Below are 22,107 nucleotides of genomic sequence, written 5' to 3'. Positions count from 1 at the left end.
TTTTTAACCCCCGACGCAAAAAGAGGGGTGTTATAAGTTTGACGTGTCTGTCTGTCTGTCTGTCTGTCTGTCTGTCTGTCTGTGGCATCATAACTCCCGAACGGATGCAGTGATTTCAATTTAGTTTTTTTCGTATGAAAGGGGACTTATGTGCGAGTGTTCTTAGACATGTTTGATGAAAATCGGTTGAGCCGTTTTAAAGTTATAGGCGGTGAAAGAGTGGAGATTAGCCGAAGGTCTGCAAATATACTGGGATGGGGTCTCAAATTAAACCGCATTGAAGAAGATATTGAAAGATATTATTTTTTCGTATTAACAAAAATAAAAAATTCAATAAAAAATAATAAAAATTCAATAAAAAATTTAATAACTAAAATATAAAATTTTTAATATAACGTTTTATTATAAACAAGAAATCTTGCACCAATGTAATCTTTAGCCTACTTATAGAAACAAAAACTAGTAATTAATAAGTCAAAATAAAAAATGCGAACGAGCTTGACCTTAGATGTAATCTTTACCTTAACAAGAATCGAAATTATAGTAAGTATATGTAATATACTAAGCCTAACTTAACCTAACCTACCTATAAAAAGTATAAAATAAAAAATTAAATTAAAAATTTAAAAATTTAAGGGGGCCCCCGACATAAAAATTCATTTCCCTTTAAAAAGTAAAAAATAATAAAAAAAATTTAATCTTAAAGTACCTAAGAATGTACTAATAATTCTAAAAAAAAAAATATGTCGCGTTGGGGGACCGCATTCCTACGGACTGTACACCGCCAATTTACTTTAATGTTAACACCAAGCATGTGATACTTATGAACAAATCGTAGATAAGTAAGAAACAATTAGGAGCGGTCCACCAACGCGACGTATTTTTTTTTCTTAGAATTATTAGTACATTCTTAGGTACTTTAAGATTAAGTTTCTTTTATTATTTTTTAGTTTTTAAAGGGAAATTAATTTTTATGTCGGGGGTTTTTTTGTAATAGGAATTCAAAAATAATATTAAAAATAACTTTAGTTAGTAAATACCTATATACGTTTTTCTAAATTTTATATAATTGTTCACGTTAATGTAAATATGAAATCTAATCTGTGGAATTATTTCACTTTTCATGCTTACTGTAAGCAAAATATAGATGGCGTTATTTGCTATTTCCTTACATCTGTATGTGAATGTAAACTTACATTTTTTCAAAAATACGCGTCTACCTACTAGTACCTACCATCCTGGGTTCTCTCCTAGCCCTAGATGCAGATTCTTGAAAGTGAATGTAAATGTTCTCTGCTACGATTCTTGCATTTTAGTATACTCATTAATTCATTTAAGACGAGTCTAATGCTGTATGTTATAATTATATCAATGCGTATCAATTTAATGTGCATACTGACTAAGTGACCGTATACCTACAGAAAATGTAAGTTAAAAATGCACCGCAAATGCACAGTCTGCATTTGCAAAAACATCCTCCAGTGTTTTTAGAAATATCCTATTATTTAGAAATGATGAAATGACACTTCTATCTTTAAGTACCAAAATACATTGTACCTATGGTATTAGTGAAGCTATGGTGCTCTGATTTATAGTTGTACTAGTGGTCGCCTAGTGGTTGAAATTCAACCATATACGATTTAATTTACAATACCACTTAACATACGTTCAAGGATAATTTTTATTTAACTCGAACTCAAACAAACTCTTTTATAAAACTCTATTCATATGAGACGTCAATATCATCGCAATGTCTATCGATTTTGACGTTTTGTCAAATACGATCAGATACTATGCATGTGTGTGTAATGTTTTATTTATTAATTTAATGTACTTTATAAGCATTATTTTTGAAAAATATTAGCGTCCTGCACTTCTCCTACACATAAACTATAAGTGTACCAAATTTTATGCTCCTACGTCCGCGCAATTTTCGTAAAAAGCGGTCCAAAGTTTTTGCATCACGTATTAATATATAGATTCTGAATTGTTAGAGGCAGTTTTATGTTTATGTGTAGGTAGAATATAAAATATAAACGTAACATGATCATTTTCATGTTCGTTTTAAGTAGGCATATGTCTAAGTACCTAGGTCTAAGTACAGTTCACCTAATATTTTTAGTCAATTCGGTTTATTTCTTTAAGGCAATGTGTCTACTTAGTTATTATGGCCATATTAGTGGTTCTATGTATATATCTAACAATATTTTGTTAGGTGCTGTGCAATAATTACTTTAGTAAAATAAAAGTTTAGAGGAAAAAAGAAAGACGAAAAATTTCATTTGAATTTGTTTTATTTATTTTTCCAGCACATGATTGTGTTTTTTTTTTCTTAACATACATTAAATAAATACTTAAATTAACTTAAAAGCTATTATTTACAATTGAGATACTGGTGGGACTAGAGATCAGAATGTTTTACTAATTTAGGAATTTAGTCTACTTCTTCTACTGTGGGCCCCGAGTTCGCTTGTTGCTGTCCGTATTGTTGGGGTCCAGCTCCCGCGCCGTGCATTTTGCTCATGATAGGCGAGCACGTTCTCTGGAGCTCCTTCATTCTGTGCTCGTACTCCTCCTTCTCAGCAAGTGTGTTGTTGTCCAGCCACTTCAGTGCCTCGTCACACTCGTTCCGCGCCGTCTGCTTGTCTTGCTCACTCAACTTGTCGCCAGCATCGTCCAGCGCTTGTTTCACGCTGAAGATGTATGACTCCAGCTGGTTGCGAGCAGACACCCTCTGTCGCTGGCGCTCGTCCTCTTCCTTGTATCGCTCGGCTTCAGATAACATTCTGTCAATCTCAGCCTGCGACAAACGACCCTTGTCGTTCTTGATCACAATGTTCTTGCTGCGCCCGGTGCTGTTTTCTTTGGCTGATACGTTCAGGATTCCGTTCGCGTCTAGATCGAAGGTGACGTCAATCTTAGGCACTCCTCGAGGTGCAGGCGGAATGCCCGTCAAGTCAAAGCGACCCAGCAAGTTGTTGTCCTTCGTCATGGCTCGTTCACCTTCATATACTTGGATGGTCACAGCTGGTTGGTTGTCTGAGTATGTGGTGAACGTCTGCGATTGTTTGCAAGGAATCTTAGCGTTGCGCTCGATGATTTTGGTCATGACACCACCGGCTGTCTCTATACCGAGTGATAGAGGAGCGACGTCTACCAACAGCACGTCCTGGATCTTAGAGTGCTGCTCGCCGCTGAGTATAGCTGCCTGCACTGCGGCACCATATGCCACGGCTTCGTCTGGATTGATGGACAGGTTCAGCTGCTTGCCACAGAAGAAGTTCTGCAACATGCTCTGGATCTTGGGGATGCGAGTAGAGCCGCCGACCAGTACAACGTCATGGATGGAACTCTTGTCTAGTTTAGCATCCTTAAGCGCCTTTTCAACGGGTTCAAGAGTGCCTCGGAACAGATCAGCATTTAGTTCTTCAAATCGTGCACGCGACACTCTAGTGTAGAAATCAATGCCTTCGTGTAGTGCATCAATTTCAATGGTTGCTTCTGTGCTGGAAGATAACGTGCGTTTCGCGCGTTCTGCCGCCGTACGAAGCCTGCGGAGAGCGCGTGAGTTGTTTCGCATATCTTTCTTGTATTTGCGTTTGAACTCATCGGCTAGGAAGTTCACTAGCCGGTTGTCGAAGTCTTCACCGCCAAGGTGTGTGTCACCGGCAGTCGCCCGTACCTCAAATAGAGAGCCTTCATCGATGGTTAGAATGGACACATCAAACGTGCCGCCACCAAGATCAAATATTAGCACATTTCGTTCGCCTTTGAGATTTTTGTCGAGACCGTAGGCGAGGGCGGCAGCTGTTGGCTCATTGATGATCCTTAGCACGTTAAGACCAGCAATGGCACCGGCATCCTTAGTGGCTTGTCGTTGTGAGTCGTTGAAGTATGCCGGAACTGTGATGACAGCATCTCGCACTGAGGTTCCGAGGTAAGCCTCTGCAGTCTCCTTCATCTTTGTTAACACCATGCTGCTGATTTCCTCCGGCGCGAACTTCTTAGTTTCTCCCTTAAAGTTAACTTGTATCTTGGGCTTGCCGCAGTCATTTATGACTTTGAAGGGCCAATGCTGCATGTCCTGTTGGATCTTCGGGTCGTCAAACTTGCGGCCGATGAGTCGTTTGGCGTCAAATACTGTGTTGTTGGGGTTGAGGGCGACTTGGTTTTTAGCTGCATCTCCAATCAACCGTTCGGTGTCTGTGAACGCGACGTATGACGGAGTAGTTCGGTTGCCTTGGTCATTTGCGATGATTTCCACATTCCCGTGCTGCCACACTCCAACACACGAGTAGGTTGTACCAAGATCAATTCCAATAGCTGGCATTTTTCTTAATTATATTTCTTCTGTATTCACTTGAACAATAAACACTTGTATTATTATTTGTTTTGCGTAAACTTTGTTCGGTAGTATTACCGCACTTAACCTCTTCTCTTCTCTTCGCTTGCTTGTATTTTCAAATACTGAATGCTTTGCCGCGCTTGCCGGCTCCTTATATACTCGGCCAATAGCGTTCCAGAACAATCTAGAACTTACACGAACTACCAATCAGGAACGTTCTACAAATGGATTTAATGTAAGCTCTATTTTTGTCGACCAATCAGCGTTCTAGAAAGAGATAGAGCTATGAGTTTTAGAGCGGGAGAGCAATAAAGGGTAATACCAGACAATAAAAACTCCCCGTTTACTTGGTATTATTCTTGGTAAGAAGGTGAAACAAGATTTTTTTATCCGAAAGTTGATATGTGTATAAGCCAAAAAATCTAAGCAAAAGCAGTACATTTTGTGTAATACAGGTGATGTAACTTAAATATTACTAATAGCCATGATGTTTTGTTAAGAGCAACGGACCGGACACCCGACACGATAATATATATAATTATATTTTGTAATGTTTTATTACGAGTTTCCCTAAACAATTTATTTATGTGAAAACTTGTTTTCAATTTTCTAGCAGTAATTTTATACTTACTAATCTTATTTAACAAATTTTCGTTTTTCAGGAAAATTATCAGTTTTTTGGTAATAATTAAAACGTTTTAAATAAAGGTCTGTATTAGGACTACGAATCAGTTTCCATAACAGAAATATTTAGGTCTTACAGTTGTTTATAAGTTGAGTGCATTGACCTCAGAGTTAATTAAAAGTTAATGAGATAACTCATTAATATACAATTAGCTGCACGGCCAATGACACTATAGGATAGAGTAAATGAATTTGCAAATAAATAGTACTTAACTATTAGTTTACTTCGTTGTAGAGTTAAGAAAGCCTTGATATTTCCAATTGAAATGTGAGTGAATTAGCTGCAGTGTAGAAATTATTTCAAAATAATATAGTACAGGTATATTTTTTTTTAGGTTTTCAGTGGAATCTTCCATTAAATTTATTTTATTTTGGAACATAAGGCGTGGTAGTGGAAAATATTCCACTAGGGAGAATCATGTACTGGTACTGGCCACACTGTCTACGTTTATCGATTCTAGAACATTCCAAATTATATTGTCGTCTCGCAAAATATATGCTCGGTCTCTTTCATACGTCAAGGTTTTGCGGGCGATTATTCTAGAAAATAAATTCAATACATTATCGCCATCACGTTCTTTCTTATAACTCTGTCTCTTACACTGCGGCAAAGAACATTCTAGAACGGTTACCCGACCGTTGAGAGACGTTTGTTTGCTTCCCCAACCGGTTATTGTGTTATGGGACCTTCTGAATTTGTCCGTATAATGAAGTGGGTTGAGGGGACTGCATCTGACGCAATGGCTATATAAACTGAAACGCGGGGGGGATTCTTTGAGATACCTTTTCCAAGTCTAGTGGTGAGGTTCGGTTATTACCATGTATTTTAGGATTCAGTAGTGGTAGGACCAGTCAGGCCCTTTAAAATGTAGGCACATACCAAGTAACAAAATAGTTTTAAAAATGTATAATATACGGAGTATAGCTAAAGAGGTGGCAAGTCCCGTTAGCACATAAAATGGCGGAGTCATCGCCCGGTTGACGAGTACTGCGTAGATCCTCTTAATTTTGATTGTATAAAGCAGGGGAAGACGTTTTTTTAAGGAATAAGATGTAAGGTAAGGTATTACTTTATTATATTTTTGTTTTTATTTCGTAAATTTTTGTATACTATTGGCAAAATTTGGATTTCTTTGTAATTGCGTCACAGAACGCCATGATGTGGTTGTGTTAGACTTTTAAGTTTCCAAAAACTGTTATTACCTGTTGATTATTCGCTTTATTTTTATTTTTGGCGTGTTTTAGTGTCTTTTTAGCCTCTTATTCTGTGTATTTCGCTGTAGGATTGTTAAAAACCGGTGTTTTATATTTGCCGACATACGTGACCAAAATGGCGTCTTATTTGACCTTCACTCGGTTTGTTTGTTGTGGACATTATTTAATCTCTTATCAGCAAAAACATTGTTCCAGCTGATTTGAAAACATCTGTTTAAATAAGAAATGGAATTTTCCATGTTTTTCAGTAACATATTTTTTATACTTTGAATTACCATTTTTACGGCTTTTTAAATACAGTTTCGTTCGTGCCAGCACGTTAGTGCTTACAAAAATAGGTACCCTAGGCATTACCTTCCTATAAGAAAAAATATTGGATAAAGCCTAGTTTGATTATTGCTGATATTTTTGCGGCTTATACTGACGAGCACATCAAAAAATAAAATTTTCGTGATTTTTTCGTAATTTACGTATTTTTTTATCAAATTTTTCACGTAGGTAGGCCATGAAAAATAACTTTAAAACTTAAAAATTGATCGAAATTCTGAAATAGCGACATAGGTATCCTAAACTTACGACCCAGGGTCATTAATTTGCGCTATTCTAATAAGAAAAAAACCACATTATTTTATGAATTATATGTTTTTAAATGAGCTGTCTTATTGAGGACACTAAGCAAAACGGAAAATATTACCTAGATAGGTAAGACAAGGCTAGGTAGTCTGCGGTATGACCTAGGTAGAGCCATACAAAAAGCCCAGAAAACATTAGGCTTTTGATTTTTGCGTACGTTAATAGGCACACCGTTTAAATTTAATTCTTTGTAAAACACCAATAATGCTACGTCAAAGGTATTGTTAGTATTTTTCCATTGAACAGCTGTTCTGCGGATAAAAGATGACGTCAGCGCTAACTGCGCCATCTGTAGGGCGTCCAGAAACTATATTGCGCAGGTCAGGTTGGGGCACCGCCCTTCGTCATGCGGCAATCGATATACTAGACTTCTAGATTCTAGACTTCGTGTCATAATGTGGTATAGGATGTTATATTGTATTGGATTTTAAACCAATAATATACATAGGTACTATACTAGGTACTGTACCTAATATTCAGATATTATAGCTCAAGTTTTTCGTATTTTTCGTGTTTTCGAGTTTTAGAATTTGATGACGTGTCAAATAGGGATAGGGTATGGAGGTGTACCTTCGATAGCTATCTGAAACGAGGATAGGGTAGAAAAACGGATAAATATGTTTATTGTGAATAACGTTTTACATAAATTGTAAAAAATATTGAACATTACCATAATATTTTCTTTGACGGAAAGAATGGAAAGAGATTTTTTTAAATCTTTATTATTAAAGACACATAGTGAACATGATTTATAGGATAAGATTATTTCTTACTTATATGTATTTTTTTATTATTTTTACAAATACGGAGCTGATTCTTGTTACGGCTTTAATCGAAAAATAATCGTAGGAATTTTGCGGTTATTCCAAAATAGGATTAGGTACAATTATTACGGATAGTATTTACAGTTGCAATTTTGATATCAAAGAAACAAGTGATAAACGTTTGGTTTTTCTGAAACAATTAAAAAAGAAAACAATATGATTACGTAATCAAATTTTATCTGGTATCAAACTTTGTGGTGTGGTTACTTTCCGGCTTGTCCAATATATTGGAAAATGGTTTTAACAGAAGAGATAAACATTAACATGATAAGGAGATATATTTAATGAATTAATAACGATATGATCAGATTGATAATGTTATCAATAACGGAATTACCAAATTATAATTTGTGTATAAAAATGGCTAATTAAGTGCTTGTAAGCATAGTCAGATAATGTGTTTGTGTTCGTAAAGACATTTTGATAAAGCCGTGGTGTGAGAGAATATTAAAACGTTTATTTTTATTAACTGTTTAATATTGATTGCGTTAGTGAAAAATACGTAATAAAATGTGGAAGTTGTAATTAAGGAGTCCTTCAGAGGAGTAAGGATGTTTAAAGACATTTTCTTTTAACTAAAGTAAAATATATTTAGGTATGTACTTTTGAGTACTAGTGATTTACTGATTCAACTGAACTTATGCAGCTTTTCTCATAAATCTTCTTAAGGTACTCTATATTCATTTAAATTCGTTACATCGAATATCGAAAGGTATTTTTTTCGTGATCTTCAATATTATTTCGTAATTTTACGACATTTATTTTCGTTTACGTCTGCGTTTATTTTATTAATTTTACAATATATTCGACTTATTTTACTATTTTTAATAATTTACGTACCTATTTAGGCAGGATATATTACGGATTTAATATTTGTATAGTTAGGTAGGATAGGTATATTACGGATTTATTTGGACTGGTATTTTCCGAAGATTTAATTAAATGCTACTTATTTACATATATGTATTGTAAATATTATACGTTATTATTATTATCGTGGTAGGTGATTATAGTATTTATTTATACATATACCTATATGTTTGTTATTAACCAGAACGAGGATGTGGTAACCTAATTAATATCGCACTTAGAGTTATTTTCCTCAATTACAATTTGAGGGCATTGCGTATTTTGTATGATGATTTTTCAATCTTACGGCTATGAGCATAAGCAAGCATCCAGCATTGTATCTACCTATAGCGCAAATATTAACTTTCAGTAGTGTTAACCAATTGATTACAAACATCATTGAAAGAACGCATCTTTGAAATTCATTCTCTAACTAAATATGGCTGGTATCTAGCTACTGAATAATTAAATTATTAGACGTGCTTTTGTATTTTGTGTCGTAAAATACTTGCTCATTTAAAGAGAAATTCTTAAGAGAATAGCTACATTGCCTCTTGTGTAATTCGCTGCGACTATTGTACAGATTTCAAGTTTAAATCATCACATTCGGGACCATCGTTGTTAATAAAACCCATCGCTTGGTTAAATAATAATATACCTTATCTCTATCATATTCTAACACAAAATTGTGCATACGCTTTTGGTACTTAGAATGTTTTCACTTGAATGCATACGGGTTTGCGAGACTGCCAATAGATCGTCGCGTTGCTTGGGTTTGTTGCACTGTGCACACAGTTGCACGTTGGCTAATTTGGCTCACAATTCAGATTTAGTACCTACCTCCTTAGGCGGGCAGGTCCTTGCGTACGTCACTAATTACTCACGTTTTGTAGCATTCGTTGAGATGATTACCCCAGTGAACGTTAGGTTGCGCTGATCACGATTTTATGTTGTGTGTCGTAAGAACTAGTTTCTCGAGCACTTCATTTTATTCCTTGTCTTGCATTCGTTGTTAGCTTGAGGTTGACATTATCCTTTATTTTAACAATATCTGTGTTCTTAGCTTTACCTAAAGCTTTTGCATATTTATTTACTACGTTCGTATCAACGTTTATTTTCCTAGATTTCGTCTGTTGTTGATAACTAAAATATTCGAGTGAAGTGGAAAGTTTAGTGGTGTTTTAAATTGTATTTTTATAATTTGTGTTTTATATTATTAACAACAAGTACGATTTTAAAGTTGGTGATATCAAATATTGCATAAAGCTTCAGAAAATAAGGTATTAAAACCAATAATAGACGAGTTATACCTGTTTTGCAAGTAGCCTGACCTCCACTTAAATATCACTGATAGAGTGGACATAATGAGAATTAAAAAGTATAAAATGTATCGATACAATTTTATTGACCTTCGGTAGTAATACCTAATTTCGACAGCTTTTAATGCTACAAGTGTTTTGTGATTGTTGAAACCTATATTTAGTATTTCTTAACACGCTTCAGTAAAAGGAATTACTAAAATAGGTGATCGTGATGATGATAAATTTTAATTGGAAGATTTTATCAGTATTTCAGCTAGTGTGTGCTAAGTGATTAATTTGATATTATTTAACAAACCAAAATTTATTATATGTGCTGATGTATTAAAAGAAAAACACGCATTTCTTACACAAACAACACAAGACGTAAATCAAGCTTCTGTTACCTAGAACACATTTTTAGAACGAAACGTTTGGTGTCATGTTGATAAGTTCTTACGTGATTGCTTCTAGTTTTTGTGATTGGTTGTATGTGAAATCTATTTTTACCAGCTCCAACACCTGTAGGCACTCAGTCTATCTATCCAAGTGTAGTTGATTTTGCTTGGCATCCCAAGTGTTTGTGAGACTTCCCATAGTGTTCTGTGGAGTGATATAATTATCAAGAAACATAGATATACCGTGCGGGTTAATTTTTTCTCTATCTCCATATTTTCTTTTCTCGATGTGAAGTGCATGTGGGTGATGTGTAGTGATGTCTTGTCATTTTATTATGTACCTTAACAACGAGTAAATAAAGTCTACCACGGAGCTTGCTTTTCATGGACACTTTCAAATAATTCGGTTCGGTTTAGGCTTCTTTTTGATTGCATGGGCTAGTAAAATATTTGCTAGAAGTATTTTCTATTCGTACGTGCCTAAATTTTGCATGTGTCGTGAATATAACAATGGTTGGGAATACTTTGTGTATAATGTTATATTACTTCTACACTTAAACCTAATTTTATCTGAAATCGTAAGCAAAACTGCGATAAACCACACAAATATTTGGATCTATAAATAAATTCTTAAGAAGACAACAATACTAAGTTTGACGTCAATAATAAAACGAAGGATAACAATAGTCCTGATATAAGAACAATAGTTGAATATAACAAAACAGCTGTAAATCTAAACAAAGAAAAGTTTAATCAACACGGCATTGTTTTTGAAGAACAATAAAGTAAAGTTAATGAAGCATTTACTAGTTGAAGCGATTAAGAAATTGCAATTTGATATACTTAGTCAAATATACACGGATAGTTTGACTTGTTAAAAAAATTAAACTGGAGATTTTAAGAGCATTTGAGGAAATAATAAATCAAAATGAATCGTTAATAGCAAATGCTAATGATGTTAAAGATTAATTAATGCGCATTAATAGAGGATGTTTACAATTGAATTGAAAACTTAAGGAATCGAATTAAAGAATATAATAGGTACTTATAGCTCTAAATACAGCGTAAGCTACACTATTATACAGTCAAATTCCTAATAAAAGAGATGATGACCTTTGGAAATATATTTTAACTGCAATAAATTAATTAAACATTAGAAAGATATACTAGGTTCTACCCAAGAAAGACGGATTTACAATGACAATAAATTCTCTGGCAATCATGCTATGTGAAACATCAAATTCTAATATTGCTAATGATCTTGAAAGAACAAGACATTTTAGATCTTCTCTAATTGAGTTAGAGATCTATTTTGACCTAACTGACTCATTGATTTTCAAAGTTTTGTTAGGACCATTGAGTGAAGTGAGTGGGTGAAACCATATATATAGAAGGTTGTAAAAAGGAAATGTAAAACTATGAAGCAATAGAAATTATAAGGCAATAGATGACACAGTATCTGCTATAAAGTCAATCGCTGAAAGATATAATATTTACAGACTTATACTGGCCTTATCTAATTACATTTTGATATTCAGGGTTCTGTTAGTTGATCACGAAATGTGAAACTATGAAGCATTAGAAATTATAAGGCAATAGATGAGACAGTCTCTGCTATAAAGCCAATCGTTGAAAGATGGCATATTTAGATATTTAATTTGGCTTGACCTAATTTACATTTTGATATTCAGAGTCCTGTTAGTTGACCACGAAATGTACAACTATGAAGCAATAGAAATTATAAGGCAATAGATGACACAGTCTCTGATATAAAGTCAATCGTTGAAAGATGGCATATTTAGATATTTCATTTGACTTGACCTAATTACATTTTGATATTCAGGGTTCTGTTAGTTGATCACGAAATGTGAAACTATGAAGCATTAGAAATTATAAGGCAATAGATGACACAGTCTCTGATATAAAGTCAATCGTTGAAAGATGGCATATTTAGATATTTAATTTGACTTGACCTAATTTACATTTTGATATTCAGCTTCCTGTTAGTTGACCACGAAATGTACAACTATAAAGCAATAGAAATTATAAGGCAATAGATGACACAGTCTCTGCTATAAAGTCAATCGTAGAAAGATGGCATATTTAGATATTTAATTTGGTTTGACCTAATTTACATTTTGATATTCAGAGTCCTGTTAGTTGACCACGAAATATACAACTATAAATCAATAGAAATTATAAGGCAATAGATGACACAGTCTCTGCTATAAAGCCAATCGTTGAAAGATGGCATATTTAGATATTTAATTTGGCTTGACCTAATTTACATTTTGATATTCAGAGTCCTGTTAGTTGACCACGAAATGTACAACTATGAAGCAATAGAAATTAATCTGTGAAGCATTAGAAATTAAATTGTAAAGCAATAGAAATTGAACTGTGAATCAATAGAAATTATAAGGCAATAGATGACACAGTCTCTGCTATAAAGCCAATCGTTGAAAGATGGCATATTTAGATATTTAATTTGGCTTGACCTAATTTACATTTTGATATTCAGAGTCCTGTTAGTTGACCACGAAATGTACAACTATGAAGCAATAGAAATTATAAGGCAATAGGTATAACAAATGGAATCTTATCTTTACCAATAAGATTGATTGATAGAGTACACAGCTAGACTACTCTCAAAAATATAGAGATAGAGATTGGGATTCATGTTTGACTTTCAACATGTCAATGGAAGAACTTATATCAATTAAACTTAAAGTTTAAAGTAGTATAATACTTAAAATTATATCTGTATAGATTTTTGATGCAGCGATTGCAAAAGATAGATACAATATTGTTTTGAGTACAAAGAACTTGAATATTTTCAAGTATATTGAATATAATCACTAAGAGATATGAACCTCGAAATCAAAATTAAAGTCATGCTTGATGGATTTAATCAACATCGACTACTAGAGAACGATTCATTAATTTTACATGCGCGTGTTCGTAATTACTAAGAAATACAACGTTTCGCACGGATCGGAAATTAATTGTAATGCATTTTTAATTGTTAATTCCTATACAAATATGGAACCACGTAATTAACAAGCGGATGTTAACAATAATTCACTTCTTTATAGAAATAAATATAGGTTGTTTGTTATAGGTGCAAAGATAATACGAAGTTTCTCTGTTGATCCCAGAAGAAGTATGTAAAATGCCTATAGGGAAGGTATCATTGACGTATATGATGTGATTTTAGCTCCATATTTGACAAAACTCTTTTAATCAAAGCAAGGCAGAATAATATAATAGGAAAGTGTTGAAAGGGAATAGACGAAAATCTATAGAATCCCATAGATAAAATAAACTGTATTTGGCAAAAAACTCGTAACCAAAGAAGGAAAATACTATGTAAGACTATGTTATAGTACGAATAAGAACCTTTAAGAAAATAGACTCTAGAGAACTAATTCGCAATGAAAAACATGCATTTTGATTACTTTGAAAACTATAAGAAATCGGCAACTTGCGCTAAGCTACAATTGGTCAGAATATGGCTATAGGATTGGAGTAACAACGGATCAAAAGTGATAAGATATCATATTATTTCTGGTTAAATATTGATTTTTAAAGTATTTCAAATTACTTAGAAAGCACAAATAGGAACTAGGAAGCGTTCGTTTTGAGAGTTTGTAACAAATGGGAACATTATACAGCGTTGTGATGCGTTGAGGTTGAAGTGTGTTTTATGAAACACTAGGGACATGCATATTTGAATACTTTGAAAACAATATTAATAGCAAATTGGAATCTTACCATATGACTACAATTGGCGATAAAATGGCTATAAGGAGTAGATGGATGGAAAGTAGAAGAGTTTGAGATTCGTTACATCAAGGATCAAACATACCATAACAGTTTTAGGTATTGATTTTCAAAGTATTATTATTTCAAATGATTAATTATGAGATATTTGAGAAAAGAGAAAGATAAATAACAACAATAAATGTAGTATGAATAACCTGAATAGGTTAGAAACATTAAACGAGAACTAACTCATCTAATATGAATGAAACTTACCCTAAAACTACATTTGGCCAAAATATGGCTATAGGATTAGATGGACGAAAGCTGTATAACAGTTTGAGAAGACAACAGATCAAAAGTGACTGGTTACCATACTATGATCTGGTTAAATAGTATTTTCAAAGTATTTAGAAAGTAAAAAATAGGAAGTACGAAAGGTTCATCATGCGATTTTGTAACAAACAAATGGGAACATTGTACAACGACGTGTTGAGGTCGAAGTGTGTTTGATTAAACACTAGGGACATGCGTATATGAATACTTTGAAAACAATATTAGCTACAAATGAACTTGAATTTCTACTATGCTTATGATTAACAAGAAATTGACAGTAGGTCACAAAAGTCATAGCAGAGTTTGAAGTTCATGTTCCACCTAAAGGATCAAAGATAACTAGATACAATAACAGTTAGGGTCTTATTATTTCAAATTATCTGCCCATACGTTAAAAAGACGAAGAATAATACTTACTTATAGAAATTGGTTCACCATGCAAGGTTCTTTGTTACGGACGCATGAGTTAATGTGAACGGTGTGTAGTGTGTTTGATAGAACGCGAAAGGGAAACACACAGAAATGTGGTATAGGACTAATAATGACATGTGTACGAAGCATTAGACTAATGTCCTAGGATGTAGTGTGGTGTATAATATAATAAGGTTAAATACGGCAAAATAATATTTTGAGTAGGTGCGTGAACAGTTTACAGCAAAATGTTGCGTTGTGTTGTGTCGTGTTATTAATTTTTGTAGGATATATAGCTAGTAATAGGTTATATACGTATCACTAAAGGCTATAAACAAATTCTGTGTATCGTGTGGCGTTTTGTGCTAGCATTTTTAGCAGTGGATCGGTTAACGCGTGTGTGGGTTCAGTTAAGTTTTGTGGTTAAAACAATACGTTTTGAAGGAAATATTTGAAGATTAGAAAGGGAATGGGAGTGTTGATATAGGAAAGATATCGTTGGTATTGAGGACGATAGATGGGCAAAAAGGTAGTGTGATAATTGTGGGATAATTATTATAGGTTATGGTGAGGCGTGTGTAGTGTATAGTGCGGTGTAATAGTGTTGTTTCTAAGCGTGGATTGTTTTACGTGTGTGTGTCGTGCACTGTGTAGTTGTAGCTAAGTCGGTGTGTAGTCTGATAAAGTGTTCAAAATCACGGGATTATTATGATAGAAGAAATTTCTTTAGCGTTGGTTAGTGTTAATTTAATTTATCAAAATGCTGTGTTTCGTAAAGATTTTGGTCAAGAAGATTATAATAGGGTATGGATCAAAGCAGAACTCTCGTATATTAATTTATAGGTTAGAGCAAATTAGATAGGTACGTCATTTGAGGAACAATTGAAATTAAACCTATCCTAATTTTGATGACAAGAGAATGAGCGATAATAAAATTATCTTCAATAATTTCGATAATTCGGGATAAAATGACGTTATTATGAAACATGTCTGTCGACATTCCGTTACATATTTGCTACGAACCATGTGTCTATCAAAATTCCTTTTAAGATTGATTGGTTTAGAAGAAATTAAAAAATGGAGAGACAAAATTAATGAAATACACGGCCATGATAACAATACAATGTAGAATTTCAAGTAGAGAAATAGCTGTTTACACTATTCATTTTAAAATACAAAATGCACAGTTACAACGAAATACGCCTAGACAAGGCAAATAGTGAAACAGTCGTGGACCTAATTATATTTCGAAAGGCAAGTGAAGGCTTTATTTCTCCAGAATAACTTCTACTTATTGATGCTAACAACGAAAAAAACGTTACGGAATTTTAAATTAAAGATTCAATTCACGCGTTCAAGCATACGCTTGCAAAATATGGCGGTTGATAAACGAGAGAATGCAATGCTAAAAATTGCGCACGTGCTCGTTTTTAATTTGAATATTGTTTGAGAAGATGAAAACATTTTTGAAGCAAAGAAGCTTACTGTTGATAGAATTTATGTTAGTAACTATGAAGATTTCAACGTACATAGATAAAAAAATATAGGTAGAAATATGTTAAGAAGAAAGAAGAAATAATTAGGCATGATTTGCAATTTTGCATATACCGTTTGGCAAATAGATGCACTACCCTTTATAAGTGATATAGGTGTATGAACACAAGTATCTTTTGAACTTGAATTAAAATATCCAAATGTTTACCTATTCATCAAAAGTCTAATATTCTCATAATCTAATGACTGAACATAAAACTTATATATTTGGGCATCAAAGAAATGATAATGGACGTCAAAGTTATTACGAAGAAGAAGAATGTTTTAGGATATTTAAAGACTTGAATTTTCAAGCATGGAATTGATTGTCGAAAACACCAAGAACAACTACTATGAAGTCTATGAAGATTGTTATACATACCTATGCATATATTCATACGTTTGATTGCCCCATTCTTAAAATGAAGTTTGAAATTATATCGATGTCAGCAGGTCTAGTCACCAAAATTGGCTATATAGGACTATAAAGGATTGAAAGGAAACGGCTGGATATTATGAGGATATTAGAAGGACCAATACTCTGAATTAGCAACAATTTTAACCACAGAAATATATTTTTTATTACTTATTCGTATGATTTAACTCAAATAATGGCAAATATTTTGCTAACGACTTTTGTGACGATGATGATAATTGCGGAAGAGTTATTAATAGGTACGTAAATTACTAATTTATTTTTAAATTTACATTTATTTATTTCTTACGTTTATGTTTATTTATTTTTGTCAATAAAATTAATAACTACGATACGGAATACTAACTACGAAATTACAATTATAACATACCAACGGTTTTTTTAAGTTTACATAATTGCGTACACGGAAATCACAATCTTATTGTTAGTGTTAAAAATGAAATATATTGTTATGATAAATTGCACATAATAAGTGGATAGGCAATAGAGACCAAAATTGGCTAACGTTAGGAAGAATAGACGGTAAAAGTAAGAAATGATGACTATGACGAAAATGCAGTTACACAAATATCAGCAATAACAAACTAGGTTCAGATATAATGATAATTTAAGATCTAGGCTACACGATATTGTTTTAGGAACATCCATGCAAGAGCTAAAACAATTGAAAATGGAGAAGGTACAAGGATTGAGTTAAAAATATATGGTACACATACGTTAAAATATGATGTGAAGAAAATAGGCGGAAGACAACATTTCGGTTGCAAAATCAAACGTTTTTACGAAAATATAAATACAATTGGACAATGATGTACAATTTTGACCGTGATAATTTTAAGATCATGAATTTACGTTTTGTAATGCAAGAAGAAGATTGTAATCATACTTTTAAGATTAATTTTAACATCAGGGTAATGATGACGCAATTTCGGTTGGTTATTTTTAAGTCGTACTAAGGACGTAAAGATTCAACAGTGAGATCAGAATTGCTTACTATGATGCAAGATATAAAACTGTTCAAGTTCATTAGAAAGGTTTACGAAATATGATGCAAGAATAGACTAGGCTGATTGGTTTTTTGGATAAAGTACAAATTACGTGACATATGCGAAAATTTATTTTTATACATTGTAACGTATGCGTCGGTTAGAGCATTCTAATATTAATATAAACTTATATTTACAATAATTACACTTGACTTATATTCGCATTAAACGATTTGAACTTGAAAAACATAATATAATTTATAAAGAGAATGGAGTATGGAGGATCGTTGAGATTCAATTACATATGAGATAAAACAGTAATAATATAAAGATTGCGTGCTATGGTGCAAGACGTAGAATTATTTCAGTCATACTGCAAATAGGAAGTGACGTTACCACGTAATGAATCACAATGTTTCAAAATATGATGCAAGAAGACTAGGAACATAGGATTTTTGGGAAAAAGTAAAGATTGCGAGACATATTTTAAGATCGGATTTATGAATTATGATGAAATAATTATAGGATCGTCAAAATTAGATTAGAATAATAATGAAGACAAATGGGGTGCTAAGTGCAATAGAAATTTAAGACGATGTTGGAATATCAGTATTAAATCCTAGTTTTCGTTCGTTTACAAAATGTACCTAATGCAAAATATAGGACATTTGAGATCATTCTAGGATCAATGAAATTAAAATGATATTACAATAATAATGAAGGCAAATGGCGTGCTAGGTGCAATAGAAATTAAACGATGTTGGAGTACCTATCAGTATTAAATCCTAGTTTTCGTTCGTTTACAAAATGTACCTAATACAAAATATAGGACATTTGAGATCATTCTAGGATCGATAAAATTAAAATGAGATTACAATAATAAGGAAGGCAAATGGCGTGCTAGGTGCAATAGAAATTAAACGATGTTGGAATATCAGTATTAAATCCTAGGTTTCGTTCGTTTACAAAAAATGTACCTGATCGATTAGAGATAATAATGAAGGCAAATGGCGTGCTAGGTGCAATAGAAATTAAACAATGTTGGAATATCAATATTAAATCCTAGGTTTCGTTCGTTTACAAAATGTACCTAATGCAAAATATAGGACATTTGAGATCGTTCTAGGATCGATGAATTTAAAATGAGATTAGAATAATAATGAGGGCAAATGGCGTGCTAGGTGCAATAGAAATTAAACAATGTTGGAATATCAATATTAAATCCTAGGTTTCGTTCGTTTACAAAATGTACCTGAGATTAGAACAATAATGAAATTAAAATGACATTACAATAATAATGAAAGCAAAAGGCGTGCTAGGTGCAATAGAAATGAAACGATGTTGGAGTACCTATCAGTATTAAATCCTAGGTTTCGTTCGTTTACAAAATGAACCTAAAGAAAAATATATAGGACATTTGAGATCATTCTAGGATCGATGAAATTAAAATGACATTACAATAATAATGAAAGCAAAAGGCGTGCTAGGTGCAATAGAAATTAAACGATGTTGGAGTACCTATCAGTATTAAATCCTAGTTTTCGTTCGTTTACAAAATGTACCTAATACAAAATATAGGACATTTGAGATCATTCTAGGATCGATGAAATTAAAATGAGATTACAATAATAATGAAGGCAAATGGCGTGCTAGGTGCAATAGAAATTAAACGATGTTGGAGTACCTATCAGTATTAAATCCTAGTTTTCGTTCGTTTACAAACTGTACCTAATACAAAATATAGGACATTAGAGATCATCCTAGGAACGATGAAATTAAAGTAAGATTAGAATAACAATGAAGGCAAATGGCGTGCTAGGGTGCAATAGAAATGAAACGATGTTGGAGTACCTATCAGTACTAAATCCTAGGTTTCATTCGTTTAGAAAATGTACCTAATACAAAATATAGGACATTTGAGATCATTCTAGGATCGATGAAATTAAAATGACATTACAATAATAAGGAAGGCAAAAGGCGTGCTAGGTGCAATAGAAATTAAACGATGTTGGAGTACCTATCAGTATTGAATCCTAGGTTTCGTTCGTTTAGAAAATGTACCTAATACATAATATAGGACATTTGAGATCATTCTAGGATCGATGAAATTAAAGTAAGATTAGAATAACAATGAAGGCAAATGGCGTGCTAGGGTGCAATAGAAATTAAGATCGATGTTGGAATATCAGTATTAAATCCTAGGTTTCGTTCGTTTACTAAATGTACCTAAAAAATATAGGACATTTGAGATCATTCTAGGATCGATTAAAATGAATTAATAATGAAAGCAAACGGCGTGCTAGGTGCAATAGAAATTAAACGATGTTGGAGTACCTATCAGTATTAAATCCTAGGTTTCGTTCGTTTACAAAATGTACCTGAGATTAGAACAATAATGAGGGCAAATGGCGTACTAGGTGCAATAGAAAATAAGATGATATTCGGATATCAGTATTAAATCATAGTTTTCGTTCCTTTACAAAATGTACCTAATACAAAATATAGGACATTTGAGATCATCCTAGGAACGATGAAATTAAAGTAAGATTAGAATAATAATGAAGGCAAATGGCGTGCTAGGTGCAATAGAAATGAAACGATGTTGGAGTACCTATCAGTATTAAATCATAGTTTTCGTTCCTTTACAAAATGTACCTGAGATTAGAATAATAATGAAGGAAAATGGCGTGCTAGGTGCAATAGAAATTAAACGATGTTGGAATATCAGTATTAAATCCTAGTTTTCGTTCGTTTACAAAATGTACCTAATGCAAAATATAGGACATTTGAGATCATTCTAGGATCGATGAAATTAAAATGACATTACAATAATAATGAAAGCAAAAGGCGTGCTAGGTGCAATAGAAATTAAACGATGTTGGAGTACCTATCAGTATTAAATCCTAGGTTTCGTTCGTTTACAAAATGAACCTAAAAAAAAATATATAGGACAGTTGAGATCGTTCTAGGATCGATGAAATTAAAATGAGATTAAAATAACAATGAAGGCAAATGGCGTGCTAGGTGCAATAGAAATTAAACGATGTTGGAGTACCTATCAGTATTAAATCCTAGGTTTCGTTCGTTTAGAAAATGTACCTAATACATAATATAGGACATTTGAGATCATTCTAGGATCGACGACATTAAAATGAGATTACACTAATAATGAAGGCAAATGGCGTGCTAGGGTGCAATAGAAATTAAACGATGTTGGAGTACCTATCAGTATTAAATCCTAGTTTTCGTTCGTTTACAAAATGTACCTAATACAAAATATAGGACATTTGAGATCATTCTAGGATCGATGACATTAAAATGACATTACAATAATAATGAAGGCAAATGGCGTGCTAGGTGCAATAGAAATTAAACGATGTTGGAGTACCTATCAGTATTATATCCTAGGTTTCGTTCGTTTACAAAATGAACCTAAAGAAAAATATATAGGACAGTTGAGATCGTTCTAGGATCGATGAAATTAAAATGAGATTAAAATAACAATGAAGGCAAATGGCGTGCTAGGTGCAATAGAAATTAAACAATGTTGGAATATCAGTATTAAATCCTAGGTTTCGTTCGTTTACAAAATGTAACTAATGCAAATTATAGGACATTTAAAATCATTCTAGGATCGATGAAATTAAAATGAGATTACAATAATAATGAAAGCAAACGGCGTGCTAGGTGCAATAGAAATTAAACGATGTTGGAATATCAGTATTAAATCCTAGGTTTCGTGCGTTTACAAAATGTACCTAATACAAAATATAGGACATTTGAGATCATTCTAGGATCGATGACATTAAAATGACATTACAATAATAATGAAGGCAAATGGCGTGCTATGATGCAAGAGATACAACTGTTTAAGTTAAAATTAGGAAGCAGGATTAAATCATGAGTTTACAAAAAATTATGAAAAATATAGGTCAGACAGTTCTAGGATCGATGAATTTAAAATGAGATTAGAATAATAATGAGGGCAATTGCGTGCTATGGTGCAAGACATACAACTGATTAAGTCAAAATTATGAAGCAGGATGAAATCATGAGTTTACAAAATATGATGCAAAATATAGGACGGTTGAGATCATTCTCCTATTAAGGTTACGTTCAATAAAGAGATCAGAATATTAATGAGTACAGAATTGCGTATTATGGTGTAAGAAATAAAAAAAATAGTCATACATTATTATAATAAGGAAGTAATTGAGAAGTGTTAGTCAGATCGTAACAATTATTACTCAAAGACCATGAATAAACCATGCATATTATTAGGTTGTTTAAAATTATTGTTCAGTCAAGGACAACTAAAGGATTTGAGACGCAATAGGCGTAAATAATTATGAGACTACGTGTCCACGTTTTTTTAGCTAGCCTTTTATGGAGTGACG

At 32.9% G+C, this 22,107-nt stretch overlaps 1 protein-coding gene and 3 long non-coding RNA genes across 36 annotated transcripts; 1 reads left to right on the top strand and 3 right to left on the bottom strand.

The window, feature by feature from the left end:
* Window positions 1–2,276: 2,276 nt before the first annotated feature.
* LOC118282298 (heat shock protein 68) lies at window positions 2,277–4,488 on the bottom strand. The gene has a single exon (XM_035603314.2). It carries the CDS (start codon window positions 4,328–4,330, stop codon window positions 2,435–2,437), a length of 1,896 nt encoding a protein of 631 aa, XP_035459207.2. The 5' UTR covers window positions 4,331–4,488; the 3' UTR covers window positions 2,277–2,434.
* Window positions 4,489–10,966: 6,478 nt separating this feature from the next.
* Window positions 10,967–14,047, bottom strand: LOC126911945 (uncharacterized). 3 transcript variants are annotated; one of them, XR_007706524.1, is made up of 3 exons: window positions 12,526–14,047; window positions 12,220–12,372; window positions 10,967–12,067 (listed from the first exon to the last, which is right to left on the bottom strand). It is a non-coding gene; the product is annotated as an uncharacterized LOC126911945 (long non-coding RNA). The 3 variants fall into 3 exon arrangements; XR_007706526.1 differs by having other exon boundaries at window positions 10,967–11,914; XR_007706525.1 differs by lacking the exon at window positions 12,220–12,372 and having other exon boundaries at window positions 12,373–14,047.
* Window positions 14,048–16,915: 2,868 nt separating this feature from the next.
* LOC126911943 (uncharacterized) lies at window positions 16,916–21,595 on the bottom strand. Of its 12 annotated transcripts, none has more exons than XR_007706496.1 (7): window positions 21,469–21,595; window positions 20,810–21,142; window positions 20,366–20,641; window positions 20,045–20,199; window positions 19,562–19,727; window positions 19,105–19,394; window positions 16,916–18,523 (listed from the first exon to the last, which is right to left on the bottom strand). It is a non-coding gene; the product is annotated as an uncharacterized LOC126911943 (long non-coding RNA). The 12 variants fall into 12 exon arrangements; XR_007706502.1 differs by having other exon boundaries at window positions 19,105–19,438; window positions 19,606–19,727; XR_007706497.1 differs by having other exon boundaries at window positions 20,045–20,088; window positions 20,476–20,641.
* On the top strand, window positions 18,495–21,472 carry LOC126911944 (uncharacterized). 20 transcript variants are annotated; one of them, XR_007706521.1, is made up of 7 exons: window positions 18,495–18,661; window positions 18,777–18,891; window positions 19,030–19,080; window positions 19,249–19,363; window positions 20,128–20,290; window positions 20,405–20,617; window positions 20,786–20,980. It is a non-coding gene; the product is annotated as an uncharacterized LOC126911944 (long non-coding RNA). The 20 variants fall into 20 exon arrangements; XR_007706519.1 differs by lacking the exons at window positions 19,249–19,363; window positions 20,128–20,290 and adding an exon at window positions 20,065–20,127; XR_007706507.1 differs by lacking the exons at window positions 19,249–19,363; window positions 20,128–20,290 and adding an exon at window positions 20,065–20,127 and having other exon boundaries at window positions 20,291–20,617.
* Window positions 21,596–22,107: the final 512 nt, after the last annotated feature.

Source organism: Spodoptera frugiperda, chromosome 20, assembly GCF_023101765.2.
Source record: "Spodoptera frugiperda isolate SF20-4 chromosome 20, AGI-APGP_CSIRO_Sfru_2.0, whole genome shotgun sequence".
Taxonomy (NCBI): Eukaryota; Metazoa; Arthropoda; class Insecta; order Lepidoptera; family Noctuidae; genus Spodoptera; species Spodoptera frugiperda.
This window is presented reverse-complemented; position numbering and strand designations above follow the sequence as displayed.